Source organism: Struthio camelus, chromosome 2, assembly GCF_040807025.1.
Source record: "Struthio camelus isolate bStrCam1 chromosome 2, bStrCam1.hap1, whole genome shotgun sequence".
NCBI classification, from domain to species: Eukaryota; Metazoa; Chordata; class Aves; order Struthioniformes; family Struthionidae; genus Struthio; species Struthio camelus.
Genome location: NC_090943.1, coordinates 52,430,287 through 52,443,490, shown reverse-complemented (window position 1 = coordinate 52,443,490; position 13,204 = coordinate 52,430,287). Strand labels below are relative to the sequence as shown.

At 47.8% G+C, this 13,204-nt stretch overlaps 1 protein-coding gene, 1 long non-coding RNA gene and 2 other non-coding genes across 5 annotated transcripts; 1 reads left to right on the top strand and 3 right to left on the bottom strand.

Moving 5' to 3' along the window:
- Positions 1-5,230: 5,230 nt before the first annotated feature.
- RPSA (ribosomal protein SA) lies at positions 5,231-9,653 on the bottom strand. 2 transcript variants are annotated; one of them, XM_068935692.1, is made up of 7 exons: positions 9,466-9,653; positions 9,034-9,201; positions 8,382-8,500; positions 7,218-7,463; positions 6,191-6,319; positions 5,802-5,970; positions 5,231-5,374 (listed from the first exon to the last, which is right to left on the bottom strand). In XM_068935692.1, the coding sequence occupies exons 2-7, from the start codon at positions 9,164-9,166 to the stop codon at positions 5,280-5,282; spliced, it is 891 nt and encodes a 296-aa protein (XP_068791793.1). In that variant the 5' UTR covers positions 9,167-9,201; positions 9,466-9,653; the 3' UTR covers positions 5,231-5,279. The 2 variants fall into 2 exon arrangements, with proteins under 2 accessions (XP_068791793.1, XP_068791794.1); XM_068935693.1 differs by having other exon boundaries at positions 9,034-9,204; positions 9,466-9,576.
- Positions 6,898-7,056, bottom strand: LOC138066398 (small nucleolar RNA SNORA62/SNORA6 family). Its single transcript, XR_011139836.1, has one exon. It is a non-coding gene; the product is annotated as a small nucleolar RNA SNORA62/SNORA6 family (small nucleolar RNA).
- LOC138066399 (small nucleolar RNA SNORA62/SNORA6 family) lies at positions 7,573-7,732 on the bottom strand. Its single transcript, XR_011139837.1, has one exon. It is a non-coding gene; the product is annotated as a small nucleolar RNA SNORA62/SNORA6 family (small nucleolar RNA).
- On the top strand, positions 9,646-12,857 carry LOC104152462 (uncharacterized). Its single transcript, XR_695963.2, has 3 exons — positions 9,646-9,766; positions 11,072-11,226; positions 12,642-12,857. It is a non-coding gene; the product is annotated as an uncharacterized lncRNA (long non-coding RNA).
- The last annotated feature ends 347 nt before the right edge of the window (positions 12,858-13,204 follow it).

Genomic DNA, 13,204 nt, shown 5'->3' with positions numbered 1-13,204 from the left:
GTCTTGCGCAGTGAGTGCACTAGTAAATAGATTAGTGATGTTCCTGCAACTACTCTTTAATCCTCTGCCCCTTTTAGTAGGACCAGTGAAAGAAATGCAAGAAAACCCCAGTTCTGACTGCTCATCTCTTAAAAGTAATTCTCGTTTCATTCGATAAACGGGAAGCAAAGCAAGTTTTGGGCAGCAAGGAATTAAAGCCATTTCAAAGAAGCAAGATTCAAGCAGCTTGCACCATGTTTGCACAGGCATTTATTTGAGATTTAACATAGCTGTTTACAGATGTTTTAATTTTTCAAAGAAAGCACGCTAAGGTTGAAGCTAACAGAAGCAGCATAGCTCGGAAAGTCAAAGTATGATGAAGAACCCGCAGAGCTTGATGTGGTGTCAGGTCAAAGTGGAATTACAGTGCGGGCATCCGCTTCTCACCGGGTGGGAGTCCTGGGGGCAGTCAAGCTGTCCAGAGCAAGGTTCACACTGTATAAGATGGCAAAATCTTTTATAGTTCCTCCCGTTGTTCCCCCCAAAAAGTAGCAGCTTAAACCAATCACAAGCCAAATTGTCTTTTTATCCAACCAGTTTTCAATTTTCCCTACAACTCCCTTGTTTTACTTTATCACTAATTTTCCAGGGTTCTACTGGAATTGAGAATTTCTGCACTGTCATCTCATTTTCTTATCACTCATTCCCACAAGGCTCCGCAGTGTGGTACTTCAGGTCATAAACATGCCAGGTGACTGCTGACAAGTAGGATGCACCAGCGCCACACACTGTGCTAGCCATGAGGCCCACACTTCTCTACAGGTCTCTGAAATAACTGCTGCCAGCAAAGATGGTCTGCAAGAACCCCACTGTGCCTGGGATGGCCCACTGACAGCCAAGAGGGCAGAGTACTCCCAGGAGAGCCAGGGCTTCTCATAGCCATTGAGTTGGGCCCAGCCACCAGCCCCCTGCCAGCAGATCCAGGTGAGGGGGGCTGTATAATAAAGACATCCTGCAGGCGGGAAAGAGAGCCCAGCCAGCCACCGTGGCCAGTGGCCAACCACTACAAGAGTAGTTGAGTTTCCAAGTGTTGTGTGAGCTCTGCTTTCCTGCCTCGCACTGCCCCTGGGACGTGAAGAGGTGCCTTTTCTTCTGCCGTGAGCCCCGAGGCAGAGGCGAGGAGTGAGCCTGGCTTCCTTGGGGCTGCTGTGCAGAGGAGATAGGAGGAGTGTGGCAGAGGATTGCCAAGGGGGGTGATTCTTGGGGGCCTGGAGGTGGCTTTTTTTCAGTTGGAGGATGAGAAGGTGAAAGGGGGTAGCTGTTTTCCAGCCACTCTCTTCAGCTACTAACAGGTGCCACTCTAGAAGGGGTGGGACTTTCAAAGAGTCCTGAAATGCCCTACATCTATTGATGAGATGTATCCATTCAGAGATGCATCCATTTCTCACTCCTGTAGCACCAAGGAGACATAAAGCAGCCGTGTCTGCAGCCAAAACATGCAGCAAAGCCTCAGGGAGTTACTGCCATGCTTTGGATGGTGTGCCGAGAGCATCGACTACATTCCTCAGTGGCTGCAAGGCCCTGGAAGGAGCATCTCCCCCATAGCCAGCTGAAATTGTGGGGGAGCTCTGTGACTCTTGCCAGGACAGGCCTCCAAGGAAACCCTGTCACAAGACACCCAGCCGTGTGCAAGAGCCACTGGGTGGCCTGCAGGCGCCCTCTGCAGTCCAGAGGTGTAGCCCGGAGTCAATACTGGGTCGAATCCTGCTGAATTGCTTCATTAATGAGCTGTGTGACAGGGCAAACTGTACCCTCTGCAAGTTTGCAGATGATGCAGAACTGGGAGGGGTGTCTGATACACCAGAAGGTTGTGCTGCCATTCAGAGGGACCTTGACAGGCTGCAGGAAGGAAACCTCATGAAGTTCAACAAAAGGAAGTATAGAGTCATGACCTGGGCAGGAATAAGACCGTGCACCAGTATAGGCTGGGGGCTGACGTGCTAGAAAGCAGCTGTGCAGAGAAAGACCTGGGGGATCCTGCTGGACAACAAATTGGACATAAGCTAGCAGTGTGTCCTTGTTGCCCAATGGTGTCCTGGGCTGCAGTAGGAAAAGCATTGCCAGCACGTCCAGGAAGGTGATCCTTCCCCTCTGCTCAGCACTGGGGAGGCCGCATCTGCAGTGCTGGGCTCCCCAGTACAAGAGAGACGTGGGACTCCTGGAGCCAGTCCAGCGAAGGCCATGAAGATGGTTAAGGGGCTGGAGCACCTGTCAGCACCTGTCCTATGAGGAGAGGCTGAGAGAGCTGGGATTGTTTAGGCTGCAGGAGAGAAGGCTCAGGGGGGATCTTATCAGGGTGTATAAACACCCGAAGGGAGGGAGTAAAGACAACGGAGCCAGACTCTTCTCAGGGGTGCCCAGTGACAGGGCAAGAGGCACTGGGCACAAACTGGAATACCAGCAGGTCCGTCTGAACGTAGGAAAACACTTCTGTTCCTGGGAGGGTGACTGAGCACTGGACCAGGTTGCCCAGAGAGGTTGTGGAGTCTCCATCCTGGCAGATCTTCCAAAGCCGTCTGGACATGGTGCTGGACAACCTGCTGTAGGTGACCCTGCTGGAGCAAGGGGGTTGGACGAGATGAACTCCAGAGGGGCCTTCCAACCTCAACTGTTCTGTGAGCAGTGGGTGCATTTTCTTTATGTTTTCTTCCACTCTGCCTGAACTTCTGCTTTCCAAAATACCTCCTTGAATGCTTGGGCAATATCTCCATGGTCTTCTTAAGTAGCCAACCCCTGCTTCCCCCTTCTGTGTGTTTTTGTGTGTCAAGCTCAGTCAGGACTTCCCTGCCTGCACAGATTTCCGATTTCTCCTGATGGTTTCCCATGCTGCATGCATATGTGTGCAGGCACTCCACATGGGCCCCAGCTGTGCCTTTGTCACAGAAGTACTGCCACAGCCTCCACCATCATGCCATCCTTTAGACACTTTCTCACTGTTCCCTTTGCCTTCCCTTCTTTGTAGGTTATGACAACCTTTCTCCAATCTACTAAAGTTTAAAGCCTTTCTCACTAGCTTAGCAAGCCTGTAGGCAAAGATATTCTTGCCCCTCTTTGACAGACAGATCCTGTCTGTGCCCAGTAGTCCTTGTTTCTCAGATAGGGTCCCATGATCATAAAAGTCTGTGCCACTTAGAAGGCTGGGCTCCGCAGCCAGGTGTTGACCTGCTGGATGAATTCACTCCTGCCTGAGCCTTTCCCCCTCACAAGCAGGGGTGGGGAAGAACACCTGGGCACTCAGGGCCTTCACCCTCACTCCTAGAGCTCTACAGTCCCTCTTGACACAATTGAGATCTCCCCTGGCAGTATTCCCACTCCCTACATTGCTAAGTGTCATGGGTCAAACAAGTCTCAGTAGTTTCTTTGCAACATCCCAGATCTGGGACCCCGTAAACAGCAAGCTTCCCAAGACATGAAGTCAGGTCAGCAGATGGGCACCTCCCTCTCCCTCCTGGAGGGGGAGGGCTACCTTTTTCTTTTGTCTTTTCCTGCAGACACTTGGTTCATGCTTAGATGACTGTAATGCCTCCCTTGACAGAGCTTGTTCTTCTTTGCCGGTTCCCAGGGTACTGTACCTGTTTTGTAATTGCAAATCTGCAGGCAGAGTATGAGCTTTCCTCTTACTGCCAGAAGTCACAAGTTCCCAGCCTTGCCCATCATGGGAGTCTCCATTCACTGCTCTTTTGGTCATAGTGTTTGGCTGTCCCTTATTCTTTGCACCACAGGGCCTGGACTCTTGCCTTTGCAAGGTCTTTAAGGAGACCATGTTGATCTCCTGTTTGTCATGCTAGATGCTGTGCAGCCTGCTCACTTCCTCCTTCAGCCTCTTCACCTGGCAGCTCAAGACCTTGACCTCCGCACAGCTGCCCAAGCCTCTAACTCCAAGGAGAGGCACCAGGCACTTCCTGGAGCCAAGAACCAGGTGCAGCAGCAAAAGCCTGAGTAAAAAGGTGTCTGTAAAGAGGGCCAACACCAGACAGTAACGTTAATTGTATTAATTAATAATTTTACAACTGGAATTAAGTAACAAAAAGCAAATGCTAAGTGATAATATGCAACAAGGCTATCATTCTCTGAACGAGTCATCTGAGAAAGCCCCCTGGTGAATCTAACTGCCTCTGAGCTAAATGGCAGCTCTCCCACAACACCTCAGAGCCCTGTTGGAGTTTTGGTCTAGAAGGAAGAAAAAGGAAGAGCAGCAGTGAAACCAATACATACCAGGGAACAAGGGCTCCCTGAGGCCTGTGGCTGCTTGCCCTTTCCTAGGGCCCACAGAGCCATGACTCTTTGAGCCCTGCCCCCTCCTCCCGACATGCAACTTGACTGCTGCACTTACCTGGTGAATCCCTGCTCCCCACTCCACCAGCTGCACAGCCAGGTCCTTGTGGCCACATTTGTCCATAGGACTGTACAGCACTTCTTCGGCTTTGCCTGGGAAGCGCTTGACCACTAGCTCATTCGGTTCATGGCTTGTATTAACACCTTCCAAGGAAGCCTGTGGGATGCTAAATAGTTCCCACAGGTAAAATTTACACTCTTTCAGCACCTTTTCCTTGAGCTCATCCAGCACTTCCTTTATGTCCAGGCTCTCAGCCATCACTCCCCATACAGGTGGGCAACTGTGGAAGCAGCTCTTAGGTAGGGTCAATCAGTGCAATGCAGCTGTCCCATCTCAGGCAGGACAGGGATGGGGAAACTCTGGGCTGACACTCACATACACCCCCCCCCCACTCCAGCCTTTACCTTCCCACTGCCCTACCTGCACACCCCTACTGCTGTACCTCTGCCTGTCTGGGCTGAAATTCCCTCAGCTCAGCACTTGTCCCCTGGCATGCCATGGGGCCCAAGAGAGATGATGAGGGGACATAGCACTCCTGCACTTGGCTTCCATTACTGTAGCCAAGGCTGTCCCTGGTTATCATACCCTCCTAGCCAGTTCTTTGTGTTAAGAAGTCACCCCAACATCCTTCAGAAATCTGCTGGACTGCTTCCACCCTGCTTTGTTCCTCTTTCAGCAGAGGTGAGGGAGGTTAAAAATAAAAACCAGGGTCTCTTATTTGCAGACTTCCTTCTGATGCTTAAAGAGGATTTTAGACAAGAATTATCCCTCACACCACTCTGTATTCCAAATATTTTACTGCTTTTTTTTCCTGTTGGTGTGTATCAAGCAGAACTCAAATGTACCAAAACAGGATGTGTACCAAATCATCTTTATTTCTCCTCCCAGTACAGCAGCACTGAAATTAAGACCACTCTGTGGCAGTCCCAACCCACTCAGTGGCCTGAGCTGTAGGAGCTGCTGACCAGTCCTCCGTGGCAGGCTGGGCACTCCAGTCCTCTGCAATGACAAAACATAAGAACCCTGAGTGTACCCCCGGTTCTTTCCACCCACTAAAACATGTTATGCACACAGCAATCCTTGTATATCCACATACAAGTACCCACAAAAACTACCTAATGGAGATCTCATGCCCCCAAAATAGCCTATTTGCGACTTTCGAGAAACACTAAGCCAAGGTAGGCACCTTGTATCAAGTTAGCATGAAAAGAAAGTTTGATGCATGAAGACATTCCCAGAAGAATAAAGTGCCTGATGAATGCTATTCAATTCTCCCTCTGTTTACGAAAGTGATCTCATTTCGTAAACAGATTCATTGCCAGTATTGTTCACATCTCTGCAGCTAATTGGATATAGGTAAGACTTTTCATTTCTGCTCCCTAGATCCCACTTCCCCTCAACATCCTTTCCCCTGCCCCAAACTGACCTGTGGGGAACTGTTGGATTGGCACAGATGGGACCTGCACTCCCTCAGACCAATCGGCAACCTCAGGCTGAGGAGGAGCAGTGAATTCAGGAGCTGGGGCCGTCCATTCAGTCTGGAACTCCTCCTTTGTAACTGCTTTCTCCGCTGCAGCCTGCTCCTCCTTCTCAATCTGCACGGGAACAGCATAGCTTAAGTCGAACAGAACACCTTGCACCATCATATGCCAGGCAATATGCACTGACTGCAGACAAGGCAACTCATTAAACACACTCCTAAGGTCTAATTATCATATTGGCAAAAACCTATCCTCCAGTGGCAGGCACGCAAGATGATGGACAGGAGCACACACAACAGTATCTCACATAAGCACACTTCCACAGATCTCCTACCTCCTCAGGATCCCTGTAGAAGTACAAGTCAGGCATGACTTCCCATGGGTGCTCACGGGAAATTGTGCCACGCATACGCAGGACCTCCCGAGCCAGCATCCACCACATGAGACCCACTGAATGTGCTCCCTTAAAACAGGAAAATAAAGTATTTAAGTTCTGCTTCAAAGTCAAATCTTTAAAAACCACTTTAAAAACAAAAAGTATAAAAGGTGTGTTTGCACCAAGTCCAGCTTACATCTTGGTAAGCAAAAGGCACAATTTGCTAGTGCCTGACAAACCTATCATGCACTTGGACTCCAGAAAGAACAGCTTTTCAAGACCCCAGTCTTGAAAGACTGAGACATTTTCCAAGTCTCTACAGAAACAGAAGCATGTTTCAATCATCAGCGTATTAATTTTCAATATACAGCATAGCCTGAATCAACTCTCCTGCTATGGAAGTTTGTACTGCCCACTCTCTCACATATACCCACTCCAAAAGACAGGGGCTCATCACGTGCAGCTATGCACAAATGAAAACCTGACCACAAAAACTTTACGTATCTGCTCAGCCTTGGCTTTGGTTAATAACATCTAGACAGATATCATCAGCAAAGATAGTCTTCATCTCCCTAAACTTTATCCTTCAGATTGTTTTTTGAGAAGAATAGATACCAGTTCAGAGAAGTTTCCTCATCAATTCCCTTTACTTTTTCATATTCACCAGCTGTGGCAAGAATGACTATCAAACTCCATTCACTGGGCCACAAAGACCCTCATGGTGTCAGCGAAAAATCCTGCCAGGTTACTATAGCACACGTCCTACACTTGAGAGTTCCTTGGCCAAAAATCGGCCTCAGCTCCAAGCTCCAACTGTGTGCAGTTTAACTCCTCCTTCCCACCCACCCTCCATCCTGCCCAAAGCCTTCATGAGCTCTGCACCCCGTTAGATATACTAGATACATGCCAACTTTCCCCTGTAAAAAGCCTCCATCTTGCAGCCTAGGGTGTGCCCTAGCTTTGAATGCGGTAACGAAGAATTTACCTTATTGTTGCATGGAATAGCAATATCCACATAGCGCAGTGGGGAGTCAGTGTTGCACAGTGCAATGGTGGGGATATTGACATAAGATGCCTCTGTCAACGGCTGATGATCTGCCCGAGGGTCTGTAACAACCAGAAGTCTCGGCTCACGGAAAGCTGCCTGGATCTGATTTGTGAAGGTACCAGGAGTGAAGCGTCCAGCAATAGGAGTAGCTCCAGTGGCAGCAGCAAACTTCAGAACAGCACGCTGCAAAGTGGATCACAACAAAGGTGAAGCAGGAAAACTCAATTTCAGCTAAGTCACTCAGGTATGCTATCAGTGAAGACTCATGAATTTCAATTGAAACTGAACATGGACATGTGGCAAGGACTACTATCAAGCGCCAATCATAGAGGGAGCTCCTCTCCTGGTGTTAGCGAAAACCCTGCCATTTGGTTTGCTGTAGCACACTTCCGACACTTGAAAGCTCATCGGCCAGAAACTGACCTCAGCATCAAGCTTTAACAGTGTGCAGGTGAAATAAATGGAAGGCCATGCTTTTCCTGTGTAAATCCACCCCACTGTACTCCAAATTTTCAAGTACGCTTGTGGCACCACCTGGATTACTCTAAAAAAGCTAGGCTCACAGGTAAACTTCAATAGCCACTTAGACTGTATTTGAAAGGCTGTGACCCTTTGTATGATAAAACCCTTTCTCTAAAAGTCTAGATATACTGAAATACAAGAAATTTAAAATGTACTTGTTACTGTTTCTTGCTCAATAACAGAGCAATTATTTCTTCTTTTAGCACTTTTCTATCAGATGCTCACTGTCCCCCAAAAGCAGTACCCATCACTACAGGAATGGTTTGGGGCAGGGGGTGACAGCTAAAATGCTCAAGTTCAGCAAGAAGTACCCAAGGCAGTATATGAAAGAATAACAAACTATCCAGCTGCCCCCTCTCTCCCCTGAAACCTACAGAAATGTGTGGGGAGGTGTTAAGTTTCCATGAATCTCTTCTGAACCGCAAGCGTAACAAAAGTCTTAATTCAAAAAAGCATTCCAAACGCCAAATTTTGGATCACCCCTTTTATCATCAAGTTGTTACTTGCAAGCACTATGCAAGGTGAGGGAGTCTTGCTCCCAAGACTGCAGGCCTCATGACCAGTGAGCAAGCTCCATACCTGTCCCGTATTTCTGGAGGAGATGACGCTCACATCAGCTGGATTCTCAATGGCAACGATGGCACGGGCTGCTAGGAGGAGCTTTTCCCAGGTTCTCTTCAAATTGATGATATAAATGCCTATGGGTGATAAAGGAATTTAAACACAAGATCCTAATCAGGATCACACTCTTTATTTTTATTAAACTTCTCACACAACCTCCATTACTCTCAACCTCCAGTTCTTGTGAAACTTCTGTACCAGGAAGAACCCTGCCACATGGTTTTAGCGTAGCATACTTCCAACCCCAGCCAACACAGACCAGGGCCCGGTATGAGCTGCAAACTTGCAACACAGTGCAGCTCCAATTTAAAAAAAGCACAAGCAAGAAGCAGAAATTACTACTGAAGCAACAAAACCACTTTATTACTAAAATCAAAATCTAGTAGAAATGCCCATATGCACTTTTGATTGATTTATTAAGTTCTAAAAAACACCTTTAGGCTTACATGTTTCAGCCCTTAAAGAGTCTTGTACTCTTCAGCCCACACAGATGCCACTGGAAAGCTCAAGCATTGACACTTTCCTGTTTTGCCCAGCTCTGCCCTAACACCTAGCTACCCCCATCTGCCTGAACCAGTTACAACCAGGACCGCCCACCCTACATATTCACCATCGCTCTTCCTTTTGTAGATATACTGCTCCATCTGAAAGTCAAGGTTGGTGCCTCCCAGGTGGGTCCCGGCAGCAAGGAATTTGAGGACATCCTCCTCTTTCATCTGCAGGACATCGAGGCCTCCGGACATTGTGGAGTTTCCCTTTAGAAGCGACGACAGGGAACCTGCTGTGACAAACACCGCGTTTCAGCCGCGCGGGGTGCCCCGCTCCACGAAGGCCTGGGCCAACGTGTCCGCCAGGCGCCTCAGCCGCCATTTTGGCTGCGCCGACCGCTTCCCCCTCCCCCCCCGCAGGCCCCGGCCTTCACGGCGGCGGGGCCCGGGCGAGCCGCCGGCAGCGCGGAGCGGGCCGCCGACAGCGCCCCGAGGCGCATGCGCAGCCGCCGCCGCCGCCACCACGCCGCCGCCGCGCGCGGCCCGGGACTCACACGGGGACAACGCCGTGTAGAGACCTCGCGGGGCACGGGGCGAAAGGAAAGGGCGCGCCGTATGACGTCTAGATATAGCCTCCCCGTCGGCCAATGGGAAGCCGCGGCGCCGACCGGAAGGGAGGGAGCTCCGCGGGTTGCTAAGGGAGGAGTCGCCTTAGCGACCAGGGGGCAGCGGCCCCCGCGGTGGCGGGCGGGCGGGCGGTCCGCTAACTTAAATCGTGTGGCATGAACTTCATCATATCGCGTTCCTTCGTTTTGCTGTTTGGGCTTTCGGCGTTTCCTTGCCTCTGATAAAAACGTGAGCGTCTGCTTGTTGTCACGTTAGTTCTTGCATTTATTACCTTTATTTGGGAAAGAAAGGAGTTGAAAAAAGGAGTTGAGCAAGCTGAATAGGTAGGGGGAGGAGTCGCGGTTACCGAAATCCCGCTGTCAAGCTTGACTTCCTTTAGCACATCTTAAGCTGGAGGCACCTGGCTCTTCCTCGGTGTACTCCTCTTGTCTCCTGGAAGAGGAGAATACAGGGCAATGATAGCACCTTTTTTTTTTTCTTATGACAAAAAGCACCTTGATCTGTCTTTCTAGGAAAGCTTCCGTCTACCAGGAACTTCCTCTTAGGAGAAATTATCTTGTGTCTTTTTCTCCAAAGTGCAGTTCATGCTAGGGCCGGCCTTCACCCTTTGAGAGGTGAACTGACTAGCTAAGCAGCAACTCCCCCTGAAATTTCCACCGTGTTTAGCTGCTTGCAATGTCCTTTCAGGCTTCCTCCTGTAATTCCTTTGAGGATATTATGAAGTTCCACCAAAAGGGTTATCCAGCTGGGGTTTCCTTCCTTATCCCAGTATATTAATTGGGCAAATCAGTGAAAGATCTACTGATTGCTGTATTAGCATGCTTGGAAAATGTTTATAAGCTAAAAGTAGTTCCCCTTACTTGCAGACTCCAGTGCAGATTGCTACAAGGTAAGTTTGTCACTTACCACTGCTGTAGGTGTGTGACAAGTCTGTCTTTTCTTCAGGTACGCTCTGGACTGTCATGCTCTAGGCTAGCAGTGGCTTTAGTGACACATTGCAGCTAAAAACATGAGTGTGAAACATGTTAAATGCTTGACTGATATGCATGTAGTATATTGCAATACAGCCCCTCCAGCAATTTTTCTTTGTGAGAAATAAGTGGTTGGTGTTGATCTGAGGCAAGTCTAGTGAAAGAGCTGTGTTCTTTGGTTGCAAGCTGCAGTATGTAAACAACATAGGGAATTAATTTGTGCTTCAGTGAAATGAAGTGCTCTTTTAAAATTGCTTACTGTAGAGCATGGAAAATAATAATTCCACAAAGTGAAAAGGGGACAAAAATGAGTTCTGAATTCAAAACCTAACCAAAAGACAAGTTGTGGAACACTTGTAGCATTTGTTCAGTGATGTGAGCCTGGACATCCTGGTATCCACTTGTTTTAAAATCTTTTACTTACTTTCTTGCTTGTTCTGTAATATGCTTTTTTTTTTTAATTCTGCTTTTGTCTTCAGCTCATTTTCTGCTTCCTGGAGATGTTCGGAATTTCTTACTATGCGGTCTTTCTCTTCTTTTTGTCATGCCTTTCTTGTAACAGTACTCCTTTAGTTTCCGCCTATGTATTTTAACCTGATAAAACTACAGCTGCGTGACTGGACATAGAACCCCCTGAGATTGCCTTTGCAATGATTGTACACTGACTCACTCTAGAAAAGATTATTTAAAGAGCCGAAGGTTGGAACATCATTTCAGGTATGTTCTTCACTTCTTGTAAAGTGAACACTTGCCCTGTTTTGGGGAGCAGCAGTTTTTGTGTTTACTGTCAGTCATATTCCATCACGCAAAACTTCATCCTGGAAGTCAAGCACATTATCTCCTTTTCTGTGTGTTTGTGAGATGATGTTAATTAGAAACATTGGCTTATTCTTGAGATTATTCTTTCAGCGAATAATTCACACATTTGCCACATGGTGGTGCCAAAGGCAAGTAACCCAAAGGTAAGTAAACCCAATTCTGCAAATTGTTGAATGAGATCTCCATGAACAGGAAGATGAACTATTACAAGAGTGGCTTATAGATAATACGCTTTGGTTGAATTTTGATAAATGCACTGTGGATATTAAAAGTTGAACTTTTGAGGCTATGTACAACATTTTGTGTATCTCTAAATGGAAGCATGAGGTCAATACTGGGGGTAGGGGTTGTTATTTTGGCATGCGTAATGCATCTATTTTGGAGAACACTCTTGCATAATAATAAATCTTTAGGAAAAGTATATTTCAGCATAGTGATTGAGAGCTCAATAACAACTATTGCAGTAATACAATGTTATCAATGTTGCTCGTAAGCATGTTCACAGAAGGTTGTTTCAGTGTTAAGAATATTTATCACTAGCTGTGATCGTTGATCTGCAGGTGACAGTCAATAAATTCTGGCAAAATATGATAGAAGAGAAAATCATCTGAATGTGATTCTCTGGCTAACAGTTTTTTAATTCAGAATCATACTTTTCAGAATTTGCATGGTTTGGGTGAGAATTGGTAAAGAAAAGTAACTGAAGTAACAAAAGGATATTAATTGTCTATTAAGAAGTGCAAAGAAACTTTCTGGACAGCCAATAAAATTATATGAAATACATAATTTTATTTGATCTACCATCTGCTGGTGAATATATATCCAACAATTATGTGTTCAGTACTTCTTTTCATATTGTGTCATTAAATGTGAATGCTGTAAGATATGAATAGAGTATTAAAAACTAAATTGAGTAGTAACTGACATAATAAGGCTGTTTGAAATCTATACAAAAGTGTCTGAACGGGAGTATTAACACGGTAGGCAAGTATCTCATTTTGCTCTTTCGGTAACGTGCCTTTCTCAAAGAATTTCTACAAATGCTGCTCTGGTATCTAAAATGTTAGTGTAAGTTAGAATTGCCCAAACCGTGTTGATAGCTCTGGTAATATTGTTAAAGTTGTTATTATATCCGCATTTCAAAAAAAATGCATGTTAATAGCTGTCGCCAGCAGAACAGTCTCGACTCAGGAGATTGCACAGAATTTTCCTGCCAGTTAACGTAAGCTTTTAATTACTGATTTGAGGAGAAAAAAGGTAAACAATTAAAGAAGCGAAATTTAAGGTAACATCCCCGTCCCCGTGTCCCCCAGGTCCAGCCTCAGGCCAACACCTCTCCTCCCCCCTTCCTCCACCCCCGGCGACGCCTCGGGCGCGACGGCGCCCAACGGCTTCTGTCCTGCTGCTCCTCCGCCCCGCCGCTGAGCGCCCCTCCCCGGCACGCAGCGCCTCCAACCGCCACCCAACAGCATCCCCTTCCGCCTGGCGCCTGCCCCGACCCCGTGTGAGGAGCGGTGCCGCCTGCCCCGACCCCGTGTGAGGAGCGGTGCCGCCTGCCGCTGAGGCGGGCTGAAGTTTTGGCGCGCAGCCAGCGGCTTCCAGCGTCTCGGAACCGGCTGGAGCCGGCCGGGACCGGTTGGGGGCGGTTCTCGGACTCCTCCCGCACAGGGTGACTTGCAGCTCCGTGCTGCCGGGGCCCTGCTAGTTGTGGCCAATACAATGATAAGATCTAAATTCTTGCATTGTACTTCCCCCCCCCCCCCCATTGCAGTTTAGCTTTGGGTCTGGAACAATTTCGTTTTCAATCTGTGGGTGACTGCCTGCCTTTCGTGGATTTTATTCTCCCCCCTGCCCTCATTACTGCATTCTTCAGTAA

Bases quoted from the DNA above. Each gene is read 5' to 3' on its own strand.
- RPSA (XM_068935692.1), bottom strand. From the start codon at position 9,166: ATGTCCGGAGGCCTCGATGTCCTGCAGATGAAAGAGGAGGATGTCCTC. The intron at 8,501-9,033 runs GTGAATATGTAG...TATCACCCATAG, and splicing joins CTACAAAAGGAAGAGCGATG to GCATTTATATCATCAATTTG. The intron at 5,971-6,190 runs GTAGGAGATCTG...GTTCCCGTGCAG, and splicing joins TCTACAGGGATCCTGAGGAG to ATTGAGAAGGAGGAGCAGGC.